Below are 21,776 nucleotides of genomic sequence, written 5' to 3'. Positions count from 1 at the left end.
AGTTGTGTCCGTTTGTCTGACTGCGTGTCCTCCCTCATGACTTCATCGCCATGCCAACATCCGAATACATACGGACACATCAACAGCCTCACACAAACCCTTACACAACCCACACACGAGGAGATTAAACATAAATGGTTCAAAACATATATGACCAATACAACGCACATTCCTCGACTGCTCCTACACAAATACGGCGTGCATGACACTGATTTGCTCCATGGAAACGTTGCAAAACATGACCGATGACATTTTGAGGATACGGAGAAAGCAATCGGCCTCCCCCTTTAAACGCAGTGAGCACACCGCTACGGAATGACCTCACCGCAGTGGGAGATACAGAGGTGTCTCATAACCCCCGGGGCCGTCCCAGGTCTGGGGGCTGTGTCGCCGGGCACATGTCCGGATCAGAGCTCCCCGGCTCCACGGTCGGTAGGAGTCCGTCCTGAGTGAGTGATATGTTCTGAAGGATGACTGCATGGAGGGAGGGAGGCTGCTGCACCAACGACATCTCCTTGTATATACGCCCCCACACACATGCACACACACACGCACACACACGCACGCGCACGCAGCACGCACACACATACACATTTCCAGAGCTACGCATCCAAGGGAGATATCGGCAATGTATAGCTGTGTAACTTCAGGCTGTAAATCAAACCCCCACGCGCACACACACACACACACACACACACAAGCGTTAATGACACGGGTCATTTGAGATAGTAACTTAATACATTGTGAGCAATGATTACAGTACGTTTTCATACACACACAGATATGGGTGCACACATAAGCTAGCATGGCTGGCATTGGCACATTGTCCCCCAACACACACACACACACACACACACTCACACACACACACACACATAGGCTATTAGTGATTATTATTATTATTATTATTATTATAGTGTGTGTGTGTGTGTGTGTGTGTGTGTGTGTGTGTGTGTGTGTGTGTGTGTGTGTTGGCACGTGTGCTTGTGTGTGTGTGTGTGTGTGTGTGTGTGTGTGTGTGTGTGTGTGTGTGTGTGTGTGTGTGTGCATGTATATTGTATATTGTAGTCCAGTCATGTCCAGCCTTCAAATTAAATAAAAATCTGATAAAAGAAAATAACTTGAAATAAAAAAAACGATCTAGTAAAATTATAACCTCAAACACAATAACGAACACTATGTAGATTGATGCTGTCATATACATTCAAATCAAATAGAGTAGAAGCAAATACAGTTACAGGATTTATGTTAGGCATACACACACACACACACACACACACACACACACACACACACACACCACACACCACACACCATACACACACACAGACACAGTGTGGCTAGTGTAATGTGAGAGGAGAGTGTGTGTGCATGTGGCTCTCAGTGTGAAAGCCCGACGGTGTGAATGTTGTCCTGGCACACACCCACAGCCCTGTTCCCCAGCCTAACAGGGAGAGGAGACACGCTATGGGCATGTGGGGTTTCACTGTTTTTTCGTATTCTGACCTAATCTGCAGCTGTATCGATCTGTAGGGTTAGGGTTAGTAACCCTATACATGATATACACATGGTATATCTGATCTATATAATATAAAGCACATGACATATGGGAAAACGTGGGTAAACTAGCAAAGTAAGGGAAAAAAGGAACAAAGAGAAGGAGATAAACATCTCGTGTGGATCAGGAGATAGAGATATGATGATGAAATGTTTCAACCGTAGACTGTAGCAAATATCTACGTAGCATCTGGGATGTCCTCCGTTGGTTTACCCACGACCGTTATCAAGCTTTATATTCTGCTTCACGGTCGCTGACATTGGTGGAGCTTTTTTACAACCAGCAGCAGAAACATTAAATGGCCGCCTCGCAGTTTATTGACAAAAAATAATATTAACATTAATATTCTCTCCTTAACTTGAACAGGACGAACAGGTCCAAGAGGAGCTCTCAAAAAGACATCATATGGCGATGAACTAGTCACTGAGATCCCGACGGCACCAAGAAATAATTGATTGCTTTAAGTGTGAACGTGATCCGATACAATTACAGAAAGCAAACCCAAAAACAATCCGTTGTACACTTTTGCCGCAAACTGGAAATAATTAAAATCGTTAGCCTCATAGCATTATTACAGAGGTCATATTATTATTATTTTTTTTTTCATCTTGTATTTAGCCTAAAACATGCCTCAAGTCAAATAGATGACTTCATGGCACATAGTGATTATGGAATGTAGGAAGCACTCTGATTGCCTTAGGATACAGCCAATGAGGCACAGGGAATCAGCAGCATTAGGAGAGTACAGTTAGGTTAGATATCACAGTTTTGCCCAAATATGACTTAGGCAATTATGCCATGAGGCTTACAAAATATCAGCCAGGTATACGTGAACCTCACCACCACTCGCTTTCTCCTGGGTCATTCGAAACGGGCCCGAATCCTCGTCTTGAACCTTGTCTCTTGTCTCTTGTCTCCACCCCCCCGCCCCCCCCCCCTCTACCCCATCTCCTCTCCCCCCTCCCCCCCACCCACTCTGCCCCCTCATTCTTCCACCCGGCCAGCTGATGACCAAGCACCCGGGGAAGAGGCTGGGCTGCGGGCCCGAGGGCGAGCGAGACATCCGGGACCACGGCTTCTTCCGCTACATGGACTGGGAGAAACTGGAGAGCAAGGAGGTGCAGCCTCCCTTCAAGCCCAAAGCCGTAAGTCCCCGCGCCCGACCACCACAACGCTGTGTCCTAAAGATAACGCCGTCTGGAGAACTCCTGCTCCGTCGACTGCAACTGGTTATGCAGTTATGCAGCAAGATGGATAGTAGTATAAGTACTATAAGCTTCTTCGCCTCGTGTTGATTTTCTTTACCGGCTAATAACGTGTGGAGCGTTTTTCCCCCCGTCTTCTGTGTTGGGGTTTCTTGGGAGTGATTGAACACGTAGACAAACATTGTGTGGATGCCAGCCCCGCTACGATGGAGGTGGTCGTGTTTCATCTCTCGGTTCCTTTGATGATTCGCCAGAGTTTCTGTTCTGTCTTTCTTACTGGTGTTCTGTCCTTCTCCCGTCCTTTCACTCTGGTTCACACACACACACACACACACACACACACACACACACACGTGTTGTTGTATTGAAAACACAAGCAGGTAAGTCAAAGGGTGGATTCTGACGCAGCGATGTGTAAAGGGTTAGATCATCCTAATGGGTATAATGATGATGTTGCGCAAAAAAAGATTGATTGCAAAATGCTCTTCCGACGGCAAGCGAGGAAGGCACTCAGCTGCCTGTCAGGAACGTTCTTCCAGAAGGTCTGAGATCTTGTTAATGCATTGTGTCTGCGTGCATGTGGTTACGCTGTTAGCGACACAAGTGTGTGTGTGTGTGTGTGTGTGTGTGTGTGTGTGTGTGTGTGTTTTATACGGCCATGTGTGCTGACCGCGTTAGCACGCTAGTTTGTCACTCTTGCGTTGGACTTTGGGAGCCGACCTTGGTACAAGACAATGTACGTAAACCAATACTGGAGGAAAACATCAGTGTGATTGCGATAAGTGTAATTGGGGTCGTTAAGATGGTTGATGACGAGGAGGTTCGATGACGGTTCTTGTGAACAGAATGACAAGGGTAATGATGATGATGATGATGACGAGGATCATCGTCATCGTCACACAGCAGACGTGCTTCTCGGTCGCTTTGTAAGGAAGACAAGCGCTTGATGTCTGTGTCTATCTGAGAGTCCTGCGCTGGATGCTATTCTAAACAGCACCTAAGCGGCCATTTTGTGAAGCTATTGGAAACGATGCCGAGGATGACGGTGATGATGATGATGATGATGATCGTATAGTGCATTGAGGGGTGATTTGTGGCCATTGTTGATCTACTTGGCAGAAGAGCGGCCCGCCTTTGGTTTTGCATCGCTGTGTGAGGGAGGGAGGAGAGCTAGGCTGGTGTGGACTCAGTGGCGTGGAGGGGTGGAGAGGGCAACGAGAGGACAAGCTAAAACAAAACAAGTGTCGCTGTCTTTCTCTCTATCCCCGTCTTCTGTTTGCTCTGTTTCCCTCTGTCCCATGCTTACTGTTTTTTCCTCTCTCGTTCGGTTTACCTCTCCCTCTCTCTCTCTCTCTCTACCTCTCTCCGCCTCTCTCTCTACCTCTTTTTATCTCTCTCTCTCTCTCTCTCTCTCTCCGCCTCTCTCCCTCTCTCTCTGCCTCTCTCTACCTCTCTCTCTCATGTATAATATTAATGGGAAACAGATGGGGCCTGAGGCGGCCTCACCTTGATCCGCAGACCCGAACACATCGGGGTCTGTGGATCTGCAGACCAAATACATCCTTTCAAGCGTTTGATATCCCTTAGGTTATCCGAACAAATGTGAAATGCACCGCTGCAGAATCGCGTGTTAATCCACTGATGGTTTTCTGCCTTTCATTTCTACAGTGTTAGAAGCAAAACTACAATATCACGTAGGATTGCTGCGTGAAGCATTCTAATACTGTTTTAGTATCCAAATACAAAATGAAAGGAGGATATTTCGGTTTAGGGTGGGGAAAATGATCAGGTTCAGCTACAGGAAGCGAACCAAAACACAATGCATTGTGGGTTCAACGGTGCATTCAGGAGGTTAAAGCACTCAACAGAAATACGGTCGGACGCCTAGGCCTGTACAAAGCAATTGCTTGTGGTCACTCACAACGGCGCTGACGATTTTTGGAATTATTCAGTGACCGAAAGGTGGAGACGGTGGAGACACCAAAGTCAAAATGAAGAAACCCAAGAACGCACAAAGATCTTGCTGCTCCATTATTATTGTCCGCAACAAGGAAGCATTGTGCGTTTCCCTCAGATTTTCCGTCCAGCAGACGAGCAAACAGTTCAACCGCGAGGAGTTTGTTGACAATCGCCGATCGGTTAGCGTTTGAACACTAACTGAACCAAATGAAAATGTACCAAAGTATCAACCTCAACCCTAATTCGGACGAGTCTGCCAAACTATCAGTGGGGAAAACGCCCAGAGAGAGAGAGGAGCGAGTCTCAATTAAACAAGGCAGAGAGAGAGAGACTAATGAAGCTCATTTGAACGAGAGAGAGAGAGAGAGAGAGAGAGAGAGAGAGAGAGAGAGAGAGAGAGAGAGAGAGAGAGAGAGAGTGTAACAAGACTCGTTCAAACAAGATAGAGAGAGAGACTAATGAAGCAAATTCAAACGAGAGAGAGAGAGTAACGAAGCTCATTAAAACAAGAGAGAGAGAGTATTACGTTTCATTTAAACAAGAGAGAAAGAGAGAGAGTAACAAGGCTCATTAAAACAAGAGAGAGTTACAGGGCTCATTTTAAAAAAGAGTGAGAGAGAGAGAGAGTAGCAAGGCTTACTTAAATAAGAGAGAGAGACTAATGAAGCTCATTTAAACAATCGAGAGAGGGAGTATTAAGTTTCATTTAAACAAGGGCACATTAACATTCAGGTGTTCACCTCCGATCCTGTGTCTACCGTAGCAACATATGTTGTCTGACTCCTCCTCTGCTCTCTCTGTCTCTGAACTCAGCCCTCTCTTCCACGGGCTCTCCCCTTCTGTTTTATCCCAAATACCTCTCCTCTTCTCTCCACACTTTATCTTTCCATCCCCTTCTAGATGAATTGTATTTGTTTCTCTTCTCTCTTCTTGCCTACTGTGTCTCCATCTCCATCTGCTCTTTGTGCACTATCATCCCCTATATCTTGCTCTCTCACTCTCTTCCTTTCTCTCTTTCACTCTCTCTCTAATTCTCTCTCTCCCTCTATCCCTCTCTACATCTCTCTCTTTCACTCTCTCTCTCTCACTCTCCCTCTCCCTCTCCCTCTCTCTCTCTCTCTCTCTCTCTCTCTCTCTCTCTCTCTCTCTCTCTCTCTCTCTCTGTTATGTCTTCCACTTGTTGACTCTCCCTGTGTGTAACCAACATGGTGGTGCTGTCCATGCCTCTCTCTGCTGGGTAGCTGGAGACACATGTCTGCAGGGTGTTTCCTGGGGCCCCGAGATTCAGGGTTCCTGGGGCCCCACTAGCATCATGGGTAGTACTCTCAATGCATAGGCGTTCTCACAGATTAGGAACTTGTGCTTTTGGATGAACTATATGTTGTTATTAATGGAAAAAAACCCTGTTTTTCTTTTAGGGTTAAGTGTTTGAGGGTTTGGTTGTTACTTGTTGCAATGCCTGGTGATATACACGCCGTTTTACTCTCGTACTGGAGATGACTCACCCTCATCAACACACCACTGCACTGACGGGGTCATTCGATCTAACAATGGATCGATTGGTCGATCGGATCCGTTCGCCTCAGGGTCGGAGGGTGTCCGGCTGGACTCCATCTTGTGTGGACCGGCGTGTACTACCGCAAGAGAGTCCCGGGGAGTAACCCTTCTCCCAGACCAGGCTCCAGCGGAGCTCTCCTCCACGGCCGTCCTCCTCCAGACACACACACACTCTCTCTCTCTGTTCCTGTCATTCATCCTCTCTCCTTCCCTCCATCCGTCCGTCTGTCCATCCAGGCCTCAGTCCACTCACCTGGTCCTCTCAGTGTTGGCTCACCTGTACATGTCGTGCTGTGTGTTTCTATATATGTGTTTGTTTGTTTCCCTGTGCCATCCCTGTGTGATCTGTGATAAACAGGAGATAAATCCTGGTCGGGATGAGCATATGAACGTAATTTGGAGGTCCCTGTTCCTGCCAATCATGTTTAAATTGACCTTAACATTTGAGGGAGACACAACAGGGGAGACTACAGATGTAAATTAGCTTATAGCTAATTTATAGCTAATAACTCTGGCACTGCTACTGTGCATTGCCCCTGTCAAATAAACAAATAAATAAACAAGGGTAGAAGAAGACTGTCCCAAGCCCTGCTAATTTAACAACAAAGACAAACAATTCATTGCAATGAAATACACCGAAACCCAGTCTTTTTGTTATTCTAGCTAGTTTGAAAGCTTTAGATCCTTGTTCTTAATAATCCCCTTAATTCTCCACGGGAAACCAGATGGCTGAAGCATCAGGGCCAAGAAAGATGACAATCACAAATATGATTTATTCATTTATTTTGCCTTCTGGCACTCAAGCGCCTGCCCCAAGAGGATGGAATAAACTGTCCCATCTCCTCTAATCTCTCCTCTCTTTTCCTCTACTCTTTTTTCCCCGCTCTCACCTCCTCTCTCCTCTCTCCTCTCTCCTCTCCTCTCTCCCCTCCTCTCTCCCCTCCTCTCTCCTCTCTCCTCTCTCCCCTCCTCTCCCCTCTCTCCCCTCCTCTCTCCTCTCTTCTCTCTCTATTTCCTCTACTCTTCTCTCCTCTTCTTTATACTTCTTCTATCCTCTCTTCTCCTCTTCCCTCCACTTAATATTGCTTCTCTCAAATATTCAATATTATACAGAACTAGTTTGAGCTGCAAAACACCCTGTCCCTCTTTCTATACCTCCCTAAAATCTCGGATAAGGCTGTCCTTATTCTTTAAGACTTTTATTTTCCGACCTTAAATGAGTGCTCAGGTTTCCTTTGGGGGACATACTTCCTGTGGAAGCCAACTTCCTCTTAATTAAAGACCAATACATTGAGGCACAGGACAAAATAAATAAAGACACTCAATTAAAAAAAACCCAACTAGGATCAAATTCCTCGTTGGCCAGCCCTTTTTGATGAAAGTAACTCAAAGGAAAGTTAATAGAGATTTTTGACAGACCCATACCAGGTCCCAAGCCAGTAAGCCAACTCTTACTCTTGGTCATTATCATGAAGGTTCAGTCCAGAAATGGGATTGATCTCAGGTCGGTATGCATACTCAAAATGAACACAGTTCGCTGCATCACTGCGTCATCTAACAGCGCAGAGTTCCCTTTCCTGGATGCCCTTCAAAGAACACAGCGCCCCATACTGTTACAGAGTCGTGTGTTTGGAGACGTTGAGAGCCAATAGCAATAGCTGTCCCTGTTAAATTTTTTTGGGATGAATGATGATGATGTTGATGATGATGATGATGATGAATGATGAATATGATGAGAAAAATAGGATTACAAACGCAAAACAAAAAGGATAGAAATGGTGGTGCAGTTATATCACTCAAGTATTTCTTGCTGTCTTTTTTGGATCTGAGGCTGACACATGTCAGACGTCCTGTTATGTACCACCACCCCCCATGCAAGATACATGTTCACATGTTGTCCTCACATCCTCCGATCAAGCCCCGCCTTTTTTGTTGTTGTTTACCTTGTCTTTTCCCCCTCCTCCCCCTCTCCCTGCATCCATTTATACCCCACCCCCACCCCTCCAACTCCACCTCCCCCCTCCCAACTCACCTGAACCCACTCCAACCCCACCCCACGCCTCCCTCCACCTCATCTAACCCCACCCCTTCAACCCCAACTACCCCCCCTCCTCCTCACCTAACCCCACCCAACCTCCTCCCCGGACCCCTACCCTCCCTCTCCTCACCTGACCCACACCCTCCCCCCTCCCCCCCACTCCTACCCTCCCCACCCAACCCCAACGCAGTGTGGCAAGGATGCAGAGAACTTTGACCGCTTTTTCACGCGCCACCCGCCAGTGCTGACCCCGCCGGACCAGGAGGTGATCGATAACCTGGACCAAGAGGAGTTCCAGGGCTTCTCCTTCATCAACTCAGAGTTCCCCCCGGTCGAGGCCAGCATCCCGGCCGGCAGCCCGGCCGGCCGCAGGGCCTGATCCTGCCGGGGTCCTATGTCCTATGTAGACCAGGAATAACCATACGATAACATTATGATAGCATACAATAATACAATAACATACGTGTAGAAACGCATGACACATACCCAACACACCTAGGGGTTGCATAGTCGCCCACACACACGCACACACACGCACACACGCCGCACATACGCACAGGCACGTACAAGCACACACACCGAACACACACATGCACAAGCACGAACGAGCACACACAGACACACACGGACACAAACACACCGTAGTTGAAATCCGCTTAGATACTGTTCATGCATAACGTGCACCTTCTTCATGCATGCATGCATGCACACACACACACACACACTCACACGCACACACACACACACGCGCGGTCGACTGACATATTCAGATGGAATCTGCAACATTGGAGGGTAAAACACACACACACAAGCCCTTATCTTAAACATGTGGAGTCGTACCACAATGTGTAGTGAATCCATGGCCCTGTTTCAAGAAGGTCAGCCTGATATGTTAAGTAGGAATTCAGGGAATGCTAGGAAATTCAGTTTCAGATACCAAGTTCCGACTACTTTCAGTTCAGTTACCATGGCGACTCATGCTGCGAACCTGAAGCAAACCCGGTACATAGCAGGTTAGCTCCGAGGTAAGCACACCCAACGCTGCCATGGCGACCTCTTTCTGTCCGTCTCATTGGTTTAGATTAACGCCAAAAAACAACTTGATATGGTCACATGGTCTTGGCTTTTCCCCCTTTTAAGAAGCCTCTTTTATCTTTACAATAAAGTCAACGGGACGTGTCTAAATTGATGTAATAGGCCATTGATACGCTCACACACTTAGTAAAAGTGTTTTTTTGACCACGCCTACACTATTCAAGCAGCAATTTACGGGAACCTTCTGAACGCTGAGATAATGGTTTGTCCCTTTGCCAGGCGCGCTACAGGGTCTGGTGGTCGGCTCATGACAGCCAGAAGTGCCTTTTGATTTTGGGCGTGGGCTCTATAGCATCTCTGACCCACTGCACGACGGGACCACAAAGGACGAACGAACCACAAATGAACCGCAAAAAGACGAATAAACTTTAATGACATTGTTGCATGTTCAAAGTATTTCAAGCAGGTGGAAAAGTAGAGCTTAACCAGAGCTTAACCTTTCTTCCAAAATACGTAGATCAATATATCGTGATCATACACGTTAAACGACTGTCTAGACGGCTTCAACGAGCACCCGCAGATCCAGCCTTCCCACGGTGACGTTATGCAAATGAGCCGACGAGACTTCGACCGACAGAAAGCAGTGAAACGCCGTCGCCGGCGTGGGAGTTCCCCGATATCGAGCGTGTCATTCAGGTTGTGCGACGGATGGATGACTTCTGAAGCCTGTCATGAGCGTTCATCATTTAGGTTCAAACCATCCAAGGTGGAATAAGCCGTAGTGAAACCGAAAGTCCTGACGGCACCAGTCAAGTCTCACTCGAGTCCGAGTTTGTGTTTAAAGGTGGAGCTTGTAGGCCTTAGCATGTTATCGAGCAGTGAGGTTGCAACCGACTGAATACCCCCCCCCCAATCCCTCCCTCTCCACCAACACAGGAGAAGCTACGGTGGCCTGCATGGGTCTGCATTGTGTAAGGTGGCGGTACGTACTTCCAAAATGATGTCGTCGTCTGTGACAGCATCAGGGAGCAGAGTGTCGAGTGATGAGTGTTCCTCGATGGATCGGGTCATAGCTTACAATCGAGATAGATGCGAGAATGTGACCTCTCTAGGGTCGTTTGACCATTCTGGGCTACCGTAGAACATGGCGGGCTCCGTTGGGAGAGGACACTCTCCCTACGATGACATGACATCAGATACACTATTCTAATAGACTATACTAATTTCAAAGTCGCAATCTCGAAGATAGTTTAAATAAATGTCAGTTAAGTCAATATTTATCGCCGAAGCAGGTAACACAACTGTGAGCCCATTGCTAACACGAGCCCCTTGCCTTCGCAGTATTATGAATGTTACGAACCTCAGTGCCAGTGGCGACATTCCTGCCATGCGTTCAAATCCCAAGCGGCAGTTTGTTTTGTCTATATTCAGCTAGTGGCGCGTATTCCATCAACCGGCTCGTGGTTTTCCCGCCAGAGAAGGGACGGCCAAGGCACCGCAGCAAACAGCGCTCTTCGACTCACGTTTGAAGCGGCAGTGTTTTTTTTTACGACCATAGGCGACGCCAAAAAAGAGAGATTACCCCTTGGACTTGAGAATTATCCTCACCTGCTCCTTGAAACAGGGCCCATATCTGCTGGCGCACAGCTCATAACAATATCCCAAACAAAAGAATGCGTACAGCATCGCTTTAAAACACACAACAAAGAAAACGCACCACGTCGAGTCGACGCACACATTCACTGTTACGCACATTACTACACAATCGTGATTAACTCTGCACTCCCTAAAACTTGGAATTCAGATATTACACATATATACACATACTTATCGAATATATCTGTGGAATTGATATGTGTTTATTCTTTTATTCTTTTGGGGGTTATTTGGTGGGTGGGGGGGGGGGGGGTTTATTTAGATCTAAGTAAAAATCGCTCTGCTTTGTCGGCCCTTGTGGTTCATCGTGTATATCTCGGATGTGCATTTGATTCTCTGTACGACGACGGTAGTCGCTGTGTGTGCTCCTTATCTTATCTGAATGTTGACGGACTTAAACCTTTTTTTGCATGAGTTTTCCTAGTCCACTGATAGCCTGTGGGTTTTGCTTCCCGAGATTATTTCCATTTATCAAATATATAGCGTCGAGAAGATGTAGTTTATTACGGGCTCATAGTTAGCTATAGGCAGATACACATATGACTTACATATTAGCTACTATACTCCTAATATCATGACTATCGTATTCAAGCAACGGAAGACTAGTGCTTAGTTTACTTGTGTTAGACAAAAGCATGATGCGCTGAAACCGGGCAGTTGTTTACATTGTAACAATCGTTCCTGTGTCTGTGTCTGTGTGTGTGTGTGTGTGTGCGTGCGTGCGTGCGTGTTTCACTATGTCTTTGCATTTTGCATTTTTCATACTAGACTGGATGCAACAGATGTACTGTGTGTGTGTGTGTGTGTGTGTGTGTGTGTCAGGACTGTGCATGTGTGTGTGTGTGTGTGTGTGTGTGCGTGCGGGCACGTATGTGTGTGTGTTTGAGTAAGGAGCTCAGTTCAGTTCAGTGTGAAGCTTCCAGTCCAATGTGCTGGCCGGCTGGCCTGTGGACAACATATTATAGCAGAGAAAAGCAATGGTGTTACCTGTTCTACTGCTAGGATAAAAGGGTTGCTCGTCTGTTTTATTACATTCATTTTCGTTTTTTTTTGTGCTGGTGCTTTAGGATTCGAACCCCGGTGATTGGTCTATTTCATACTCACACCTGGGATTTCTGACGTGTTCTGACGACAATGGTGTCGCCGGAACAAAGTGCATTCAATGCAGTGTTGTTGGGTTATTTTCATTTGCAACCGTATATGTTATTTTCAATTTTTCTGGGTTTTTTGTTTTACTACTACCTAGGATGTTTTGCTGTTGACTTCATGCCTGATGTGTTTTCTACCAACCCTATTTCCTGAAAAGAGACAGTGGAATGCCAACTATCTGTGGTCTTCATGCATGTGTGTGTGTGTCCATGACAGACAGAGTTACAAGATGCGTTGGTAGCAGCCGCGCTTATGGGCTGTGTTACGGAAGGCTAGCCTTGACAAGAGGCTCACTTTGGGAAGGTTTGACCTAATAACGTTGCTGCGCTAGCAATTTCCTTGTTTGGCTTTTTATTCCTTTTTGAACAATGGCGTGGGTTAATGAAGTGTGAGTTAATGAATGTGTACATGTGAAGCTCGATGGTGTTAACAGGGATGTTGCCAGCAGGAAAACGCAACATTTATCTTCACAACACCAGTTATGTTGCTCTGAAACCTACTGTACATCACTGGCTAGGACACGGTTTTGATTACGCAGAGAGTGCACCACGTTTGTTCAGGGTGTGGGGGTGTGTGTGTGCTCACATACTCTGCACTCTGTCTCATGTGTGTGCACCGCTGTCTATTTGGCATGGGATGGCACCTACACATGAAACGTATAGAAGAGATCACTCCCACACGCGCACGCATTGACGGCACAATCGGACACAGCCACGCGTCTCACAACAACTTCTTAAACAAAGCCAAGATGAACAAATGTTTAGTGTGAAACTGTTGCTGGTGTGTGCTGTATGTCTGTTTGCACATGTGTGTGTGTGTGTGTGTGTGTGTGTGTGTGTGTGTGTGTGTGTGTAGACCATGCACTCTTAAGTCACAGCAATAGAAGGATGGAAAATGATCAGCATTGTGTGTTGTTGAGATCCCGGTTGATAAATGTGTTGAGGGGGCTTCCACTTGCTTCGAGGAACTTCATTGACGATCCCATAGACTGTTTTGACGGAGGCGTTTTCGTAGGACGAACACAAGTGTCGCTCATAAACACTGATGACCAGGGCACAGGTAGTAGATTATTTTCACTAGTTGAGGACCCCTCTGCATGACCACGGAGGGTTTAAGAAAACTATGAGGTTTTGCTGCGGTTTTGCCCTGCATTGGCATGACAACGGAGGTTTTTGGGGCCAGAAAACTGAGACTTTTAAAACCGTCTTCCAGAGTGGATTATTCTGAAAACGCAGCCCTTACGTGTGGACAGGCAAAACCTGTCTTTTAAAAAAAAAAAACTACGACGCGCTGTTGCATGCAGGCTCGTGATTTTCTTCTGTGGATTTTTGCATGTTTGAGCGGAAAAGTTACACCACACCATTTTCACTCGTTACCTTCCATGTGGGGGCGAGGAAAGTTCTGAAAAACATTGTGGGGATGCAACAGAAAACCTTTTAAAAGCCTCCAGTGGGGGGTGGGGCCTTAGTCTACGCCCTTTGCCCTGGTACATAAAGGAGCAGACCCATAATTAGTGTTATGAGTGACACCTGTGTTCGTCCTATGAGGATGCTTCAGTGGAAAGGGTCTACTTAACCGCTGTTTCATGTCTTGCGATTTTCTGTGGAATTATGGGTTAGTCATTCACAGTGCAAATCATTATGGAATTGGCTGATATTTTATGGGATGAAATACATTTACTTTATCATGAACTGCAACCACTGTAACTAACAACCTATACATAAAGGTAATATTCATGCATAAACCTATAGATAACAAAATCAAACTGTGTCAAATGTCCAACATACATATATATATATATATATATATATATATATATATATATACTTTATATGGTATATACTGTATATAGTATATTCATCCACATTGTTGTCAAAGATCGAGTTGAGAGAAGTTGTCTAACAAAGTATTGTGTGTGTGTATCTTGAGGAATAGGTATGTATGTATGAGTGTACCTTGTGCATGCGAAACACATTTATTCCACCTTTTTAAAAAGTATTATAACCAATCGATACAAGCTACACATACAGCTCTGTTAATGAATCACGCTCTCTCATGTCTCTAGTGCTTGAATCATGTGGTCCGAGCTACTGTCTGTGCACAGAATACAATGACATATAGAATGAGAAGTCATTTCCACGAGGCTTTCCATGTGCCAAAGCTTTTTCCAGAAAATACAGAGCAAAAGATGGTATACATGAAAAATAAAAGTATTTGAAAGATGTGCCAAGCGTGGCAGCAGTTTTGTTTTACTGTTTGTATGTCCGTGCAATGTGTACATGCTATGTTTATGGTACAAAATGTAGCCGACGGCTGCCCTATCCATTCTGCTATCTCTCTTGAAACAGATGGCACACGTTGGAAACCGAGGTGTAGTGTTGCTCTGCTTATATCTAGGATAGATATAAGAGAGGGGGGGTACCTAGGGTTAGCCTGATAATCTTCCTGAATTTCTATATCATTTCACTTCATAACTCTGAAGTTTCTCCGGTGAGGCAGATTGGGCGTTGCTGCTTCTATCTAAACCAATCCCGAAGAAGATCACGATCACGATAAAGTGACCATATGCTCTCTGTTGTAACCTTTTTGAGGCAATGTTTCTAGACCTTTTTATTTAAAGCTTAATCTGAAGACTATAGATACTTGCAGAATCCAAACGTTAAGCATTAATGTGTCACCATGTTGCAACAATTTAAATTAGATTCAATATTGTATTCATATCGGGACAAACGGTTTTAGGAGATATATTTGAAACTTATAAATAAAAACAACTACAAATCTAAGCAGGAGCTAAAATTGTAAGTACATTTTGGGAATGAAAACAGGATAAAAGAAGTATAAAGAAAGGAATTGTACCAGAGGGAGAGAATTGGGGCAGGAAGTCAGGTAATAAAGGGGGGGGGTGTTCTTTCTGTGGAGCGATGCAGGCAGCTACAACAAGCTGTGCATATTTCATGATGACCACTTATCATAAGAGCCCCCCCCCCCCCATGCTACCAGGTCACTCAAACAGCCACTAGATTGGTTTGTATTGCTGTGAATCTGGGGATGTGACGCATTTGCAAGCAGGCTTCCTATTAGATACCTATTGAGGATGCTTAAAGTACTTTAGTACTGTGGAATTCACATTGGTCACGGACTAATTTTACGGATAACTTTAGAGCATTAATAAAGTAGTAACCAGAGAATTCATAGTGAATTCAAAATGCATAATGCATGAATATTCATAAATAAGCAATCAAAATGAGTTCTCTAAGATGATTTACAAATGACAATGTGTTAATCATTTAACCTATTTAGTGTTTCTAAAGCATAATTAACACATTGTAAGTACTTTGTTAATCGTAAATGTACCCTTTAAAAATGACCTATAAACCAATATCTCATCATCTTATTAATGTACCACTATAACGGACTACGAATTGCTAACCAAAGAAAAAATAACTTTTGAGGAATAACAACACTCAACGCCTTATGGGCCCTCCTACCCCGACCAAGAAACCATCCCAGCCTCCTTGAAATTTAGCAAAAATATAGGCACCTAGTTAGGATGTCAGGAGCCCTGTGTGCTCCCTACTGAATTGGGCCAGTATGCCGCCGTATTACCTTCAACAGGTCCCCTTTAATGAATCACGAAATGAAAGCGATGGGAGTCAGCAGTGCAGTGTGCATGGGGCCGTCCCTGAAGGGCCGGGTCCATGGTCAGCCTCTTAAGAGCCATTCATTTCCTATGGAGAAAGCTGCAGCGCTATATGCAGCGTATATATATATATATATATACACCTAGGGCCACATGCAAATGGCAGTGCTGCCGTTCTGCATGCTCATGTGCCCGTGGATGCCAATTAATTCTGTACATTGCCCACCGCCGGCCCCCGCCTCCTCCCCCGCCCCTTGTGAAAAATTAAAGCCTAGCTTTCATACAAAGGAGACAACGCTTATCAGCCCAAAACAGGTCAGCACAGTCTCTCTCTCTCTCTCTCTCTCTCTCTCTCTGTGTCTCTCACTCTCTCTCTCTCACTGTCTCTTTAATCCTCATTTCTGAGAAGAGATGGAGTAAAAGAGAGAGAGTGTGATGGACGGGTGACAGTAGCAAGGAAGGAAGGAGAGAGATGAGGAGAGAAGGAGGAAAGCGAGGGGTGGTTGGAAAGGAAATGAATGCCAAACCCCTAGATCTGAACAGAACAGCGCACCGAATGATAAAGTGTGTGTGCGTCCGTGTGCGTTTGTATGTCTATGTGTGTGCTTGTCTACATTGACTATATCAAACATTATTTGATATTAACGGGACCTTCTATAACCTATCTTTCTTCTATGAGCTATCAAGCTTTCAATTAACTTTTTATCGTCAAGCTATCTTTCTATAACATACTGAGAGTCTTAGGTTATATAACCTATGTATCTTTTCTATAACATACTAAAATAATGAGCTTCTATAACCTATTTATCTTTCTATGACACGTAAGTTCTATAACCTATATATCTTTCTATAGTCTACTGAAAGGGTTGTCAGGTCAAGAGGCCTTGAAGACAAAATTTTCAAGGGCATTCCCTAGCTGATGTCTGACCCTACATACAGTGTGTATTTAATACAGTGGTCTGTGTGCTTTCATTGTGAAATCAGGAGTGCAATGTATGGCAGTGTAGTACTGCTGCATTATACTGTGCTCATGTGCAAATGTAGTGTATGTGATGCGATCCACAAACTGATGTTGTACTGACTGTCGTTGTGTATCTATAAACTACACAGATACTCATCGCTTATGTCATTCTCTCTCTATCTCTCTCTTTCTCTCTCTCTCTCTTGATATCGCTCTCTCGTCATATTGCCCTCTCTCCATATCTATCTCTCTCAATATCTCTATCTCTATCTTTGCCTCTCAGCATTGACTGCTATCGAAGCGTGCTAAGATGGAGCACATTAGGCTTGTATACATTGCTGGGAGCTGTGTGTGTGTGCGTGCGTGTGCGCGTGTGCAGCGGTACATAATGTGCAGGATGTCTTGTCTGCAATGTAAACTGGTGTGTGTTCTGTACACAAAACCCTGGACCGTAACATTAAACTACACCCCGCAGTCTAATGGAAAACGCTCCTATTTACAATGCAACATCGGCAAAACGTCATCTACGATGACCATATTAAAACTGTTGATGTTGGTGTTGTTATTGTTGTTGTTGTTGTTGTTGAAAATGTAAATGAAAATCAATAAAGCATGAGATGAGAGTGAGGTTCCCAGGGCTTGGCCTGATTGAGAGGCAGGGGACTCTAGTGGGCCACCCGCCCCGAGCAAAGTGATCTGATGCTGGGCCGGCTGTGGCACGGGGCCCCCCTGCCATGAGGAGGAGACATGGAGGAGGTAGGAGCAGTGACGGTGTGTGGTGTCCTCTTTTTCTGTTGTGCACTCCTCGCCGTCTCTTCGCTTTCTGGTCTTTTGTGAAGACTATACCCCCCCCACCCCCTCTTCTCCACCCGCTCTCTTTTTTTTATCTCCCCTTCTTCATTTCTGTGCGTCCTCTGTCCCCTCTCTCTCCTCTCGTCCATTGGAGCTCACCGGAGTCCATCTGCTTGTTGTTATCTGGTGTGTGTCTTCCGGTGCTGTGTGTGGTTGGTGTACGGTGTCAGTGTGTGGTTAGTGTACGGTGTCAGTGTGTGGTTAGTGTACGGTGTCAGTGTGTGGTTGGTGTACGGTGTCAGTGTGTGGTTGGTGTACGGTGTCAGTGTGTGGTTGGTGTACAGTGTCAGTGTGTGGTTAGTGTACCGGGGACAGTCTGGGGGTTTCCGGGGACAGTCCCCGTTTTCAGTGACCTGTCCCCGGCTACTGCTGTCCCCGGAAATGTCCCCGGTTTTCACTGTGACTGAAAGATCCGATATTGGAATAAAGAAAAAAATGAAAAAAGGAAAAATTGTCTCCCCCCCCGTCAACAACTCCGCCAGCCCGTAACCCCCCCACCTCCTCCCCCCTGCTTTGTGAATGGTAAGGGCAGTGTCCCCGTTTTAGTTTTTCTATGACAAAAACACTACATGTTTGGAGGTTTTTACACCGCTGAACCGAAAATGTCCCCGGATTTTGTCTCAGAAATGTGGTCACCTTAGTGTACGGTGTCAGTGTGTGGTTAGTGTATGGTGTCGTATTCATGGTGTCAGTGTGTGGTTAGCGTAAAGTGTTAGCTTATGGTGTCAGTGTGTGGTTGGTTTAAAGTGTTAAAGTATGGTATCAGTGTGTGGTTAGTGTATGGTGTCAGTGTGTGGTTGGTTTAAAGTGTTAAAGTATGGTATCAGTGTGTGGTTAGTGTATGGTGTCAGTGTGTGGTTAGTGTAAAGTGTCAGTGTGTGGTTAGTGTAAAGTGTCAGTGTGTGGTTAGTGTAAAGTGTCAGTGTGGTTAGTGTATGGTGTCCCCCATTCATCTGACATCTGGTATGTTGTGGTTGTTATTGTATCTATCTATCTCTATACACTATCTATCTATGTATCTATCTATTTACCCACCTGTCTATGTATCTACGCCATCTATATGGCTATTTTTCTATCCGTCTATGTACATATAATATCTATCTACATTTTATCTATTTTTTGATTTACTGTATCCGTCTATCTTCATAGTGGTCTATGTCTTTCTACCTGTTTCTTATCTGCTGGGTGGTTGAGCTTTTGTGACACAGTATCTATTTATTTTGCAATCCTTGGTGACTTGTTAGCTATCCTTGTGATTCCTGGCATTTTTCTATCTATGTGACTATATAAGTCCTGGTGTGTCTTTCTATTTATGTGATTATTTGATTGCGGGTGCGTCTATCTACCTATCTATGTGACCCTTTGATTGCGGCTGTGTATCTACAGTATCTATGTGATCCTGTGATTGCAGGTGTGTCTATCTATCTATCTATCCACGTGATTCCGACTGCATCTATCTATCTATGTGATCATGTGATTGCGGGTGCGTCTATCTATGTGATCATGTGATTGCGGCTGTATCTATCTATCTATCCACGTGATTGCGGTTGTATCTATCTATGTGACTATGTGTCTCCGGCTGTATCTATCTATCTATCTATGTGATCCTGTGATTGCAGCTGTATCTATCTATCTATCGACATGTTCGCGGCTGTATCTATCTATGTGACCATGTGTTTCCTGCTTTATCTATCTATTTATGTGATCGTGTTATTCCGGCTGTATCTATCTATCAATGTGTTTCCAGGTGTGCGTGTGTGTATCCACCTCTGTGACTATGTGTTTCCGTGTGTGTGTGTGTGTGTGTGTGTGTGTGTGTGTGTGTGTGTGTGTGTGTGTGTGCGTGTGTGTGTGTGTGCGTGTGTGTGTGTGTGTGTGTATCCACCTCTGTGACTATGTGTTTCCATGTGTGTGTGTGTGTGTGCGTGTGTGCGTGTGTGTGTGTGTGTATCCATCTCTGTGACTGCACCACCACATCGTCGATTGACTCGCTTGCTCGTGGCAGGTCAAGGGGTGGCCGAGGTATAGATTCTGCTCAATCCAAACCACCAGATCCCTTCAGAAATCCCTTGTAAGACACCTCCGCCATCTTGATAAGAAAATGACATTGATTAGGAAAATGGCGTGAACGCGCGTGACATGTGACCACGACGGCACGTGTCGAGGTCGAGGTTAGATTCAAAGATTCAAAGGTTTTTATTTGTCACATACTTATACAGCATATGCAGTGGAATGTTTGTGTGACATACTCTGTATTTTCTGTGAATAATAAAATACAATCAAATTAAACTAGATTCAAATTCAAATAAAATACAATATAGCTTTTAACAGTTATGAAGGAACGGGGAGTAAATCGTATGGATTCTACAAATAATCCAATGTTGGGCTGAGGGAGCACAAATAGAAAGACTCTGGGAGGATTGCAGAGAGTTCTTGGGCCCCCCTGGTGCTCTGTGCCCACTCAGCACTGAAGGGGCTGTCTGATAGACTCCCTCAATGTGTATGTTATTTACTCCCTTGTTAACACACACTTAAGTTTAATCAGCTTAGACACGTGTCTATGGGTGTGTGTGTGTGTGTGTGTGTGTGTGTGTGTGTGTGTGTGTGTGTGTGCGTGTGTGCGGGTGTGTGTGTGTGTGTGTGTGTGTGTGTGTGTGTGTGTGTGTGTGTGTGTGTGGGTTCCTGTATGTGGGCGCATACTGTATACTGACCGCTTTAGGGAACTCCACGTGGTGGTTTCTAAAGAACATAGGATTACACCCTCCATCCAACTCGCACGCACATACACACACATGCACGCACACATACACACGCACACACACACACACACACACACACGTGTCTTCAGCCAGGTTTCCCTGCTATGCATTTAGCTTTCTCCTTTCCTTCGGTGAACATGCAGTCTTACTGTACAGTATGCTGCTTGCTGATATGATTGTGTGTGTGTGTGTGTGTGTGTGTGTGTGTGTGTGTGTGTGTGTGTGTGTGTGCGCGTGTGTGTGTGTGTGTGTGTGTGTGTGTGTGTGTGTGTCTGTGTTAGTGTAAGTGTATGTGTGTATCTATGTTTGTGTGTGTGTGTGTGTGTGTGTGTGTGTGTGTGTGTGTGTGTGTGTGTGTGTATGTGTGTGTGTGTGTGTGTGTGTGTGTGTGTGTGTGTGAGTGTGTGTGTGTGTGTGTGTGCGCGTGTGTGTGTGTGTGTGCGTGCGTGCGTGCGTGCGTGCATGTGTGTGCGTGTGTGTGTGTGTGTGTGTGTGTGTGTGTGTGTGTGTGTGTGTGTGTGTGTGTGTGTGTGCGTGCGTGTGTGTGTGCAGTGTCTGTAACCAGGGTTTGAATATAGTGAGGAGAGGGGGGGACTCAGTTTTGTTGAGGGGGTGGTTTTTGCTCAGCATGTGCTTGCACCACCAGATGTCACACACGACGGACACAAAGTAACAAAGTCCAAACTGAATAAAGCATGGGCTCATCTCGGACCACTTCTCAACCGCTCCTTCTTTATACAGTTTACTATTGAGTTTCATATTTGATTTTCAGCTCCAAAATAGTGGCGACCTCGGTGACCTCATAGCTGGCTACGGGCATGTGGGTGTGTTTGCGTGTGTCAGTGCATGTGTGTGCGTGCGTGTGTGCTTGCGTGCGTGTGTGCGTGCGTGCGTGAGTGTGTGTGTGTGTGTGTGTAAAACGGCTGTCCCTCCCCCACATCTAACCCACTCTCTGCTCACTGATGTACTCTCTCTCTCTCTCTCTCTCTCTCTCTCTCTCTCTCTCTCTCTCTCTCTCTCTCTCTCTCTCTCTCTCTCTCTCTCTCAAGCCAAGCAGTGCATTAGCAATGGCTTGACCCAGAGAACACCCTCCCCCAACCATGTCCCACACACACACACACACACACACACACACACACACACACACACACACCACTCTTTCCTACTCTTTTGCTTCAAGTCGACCACCGATCTGTCCGTCCCGCTGTATGTAGGCTATCTGTGAGCCTCTACTCTCCCCTGTCCCTCCACCACTCTTTTGCTATTTCGTGCTGTTCCCTCGCCTCCGTCGTCCTCCCCGGCTCACTGGATCCGGATCCTTCTCTCTTACGCTCGCCGCTTTTGTCCTTTTGTTGATTGAACGGCTTCGACTCTTATTGTGAAAAAAAACAACATGGAAACTGCTGG

General features: G+C 45.6%; 1 protein-coding gene across 2 annotated transcripts in view; it reads left to right on the top strand.

Annotated features, from left to right (window-relative positions):
- Positions 1–21,776, top strand: part of LOC311340695 (protein kinase C beta type) — a 98,618-nt gene that overhangs the window by 75,538 nt on the left and 1,304 nt on the right. Inside the window, exons 16-17 of one of the 2 annotated variants that reach the window (XM_084465571.1) lie at positions 2,563–2,703; positions 8,508–11,126. In XM_084465571.1, the coding sequence (XP_084321697.1) occupies positions 2,563–2,703; positions 8,508–8,696 (330 nt within the window). In that variant the 3' untranslated portion in view covers positions 8,697–11,126. Of the gene's footprint in view, positions 1–2,562; positions 2,704–8,507; positions 11,127–21,776 lie in introns of those variants that run through there. The other variant, XM_084465572.1, reaches the window with a different exon arrangement.

This window comes from Micromesistius poutassou (genome assembly GCF_964030765.1).
Source record: "Micromesistius poutassou genome assembly, chromosome: 1".
Lineage (NCBI taxonomy): Eukaryota > Metazoa > Chordata > Actinopteri > Gadiformes > Gadidae > Micromesistius > Micromesistius poutassou.
Note: the sequence above shows the minus strand (reverse complement) of the source record. Positions and strands in the feature narration are given on the sequence as shown.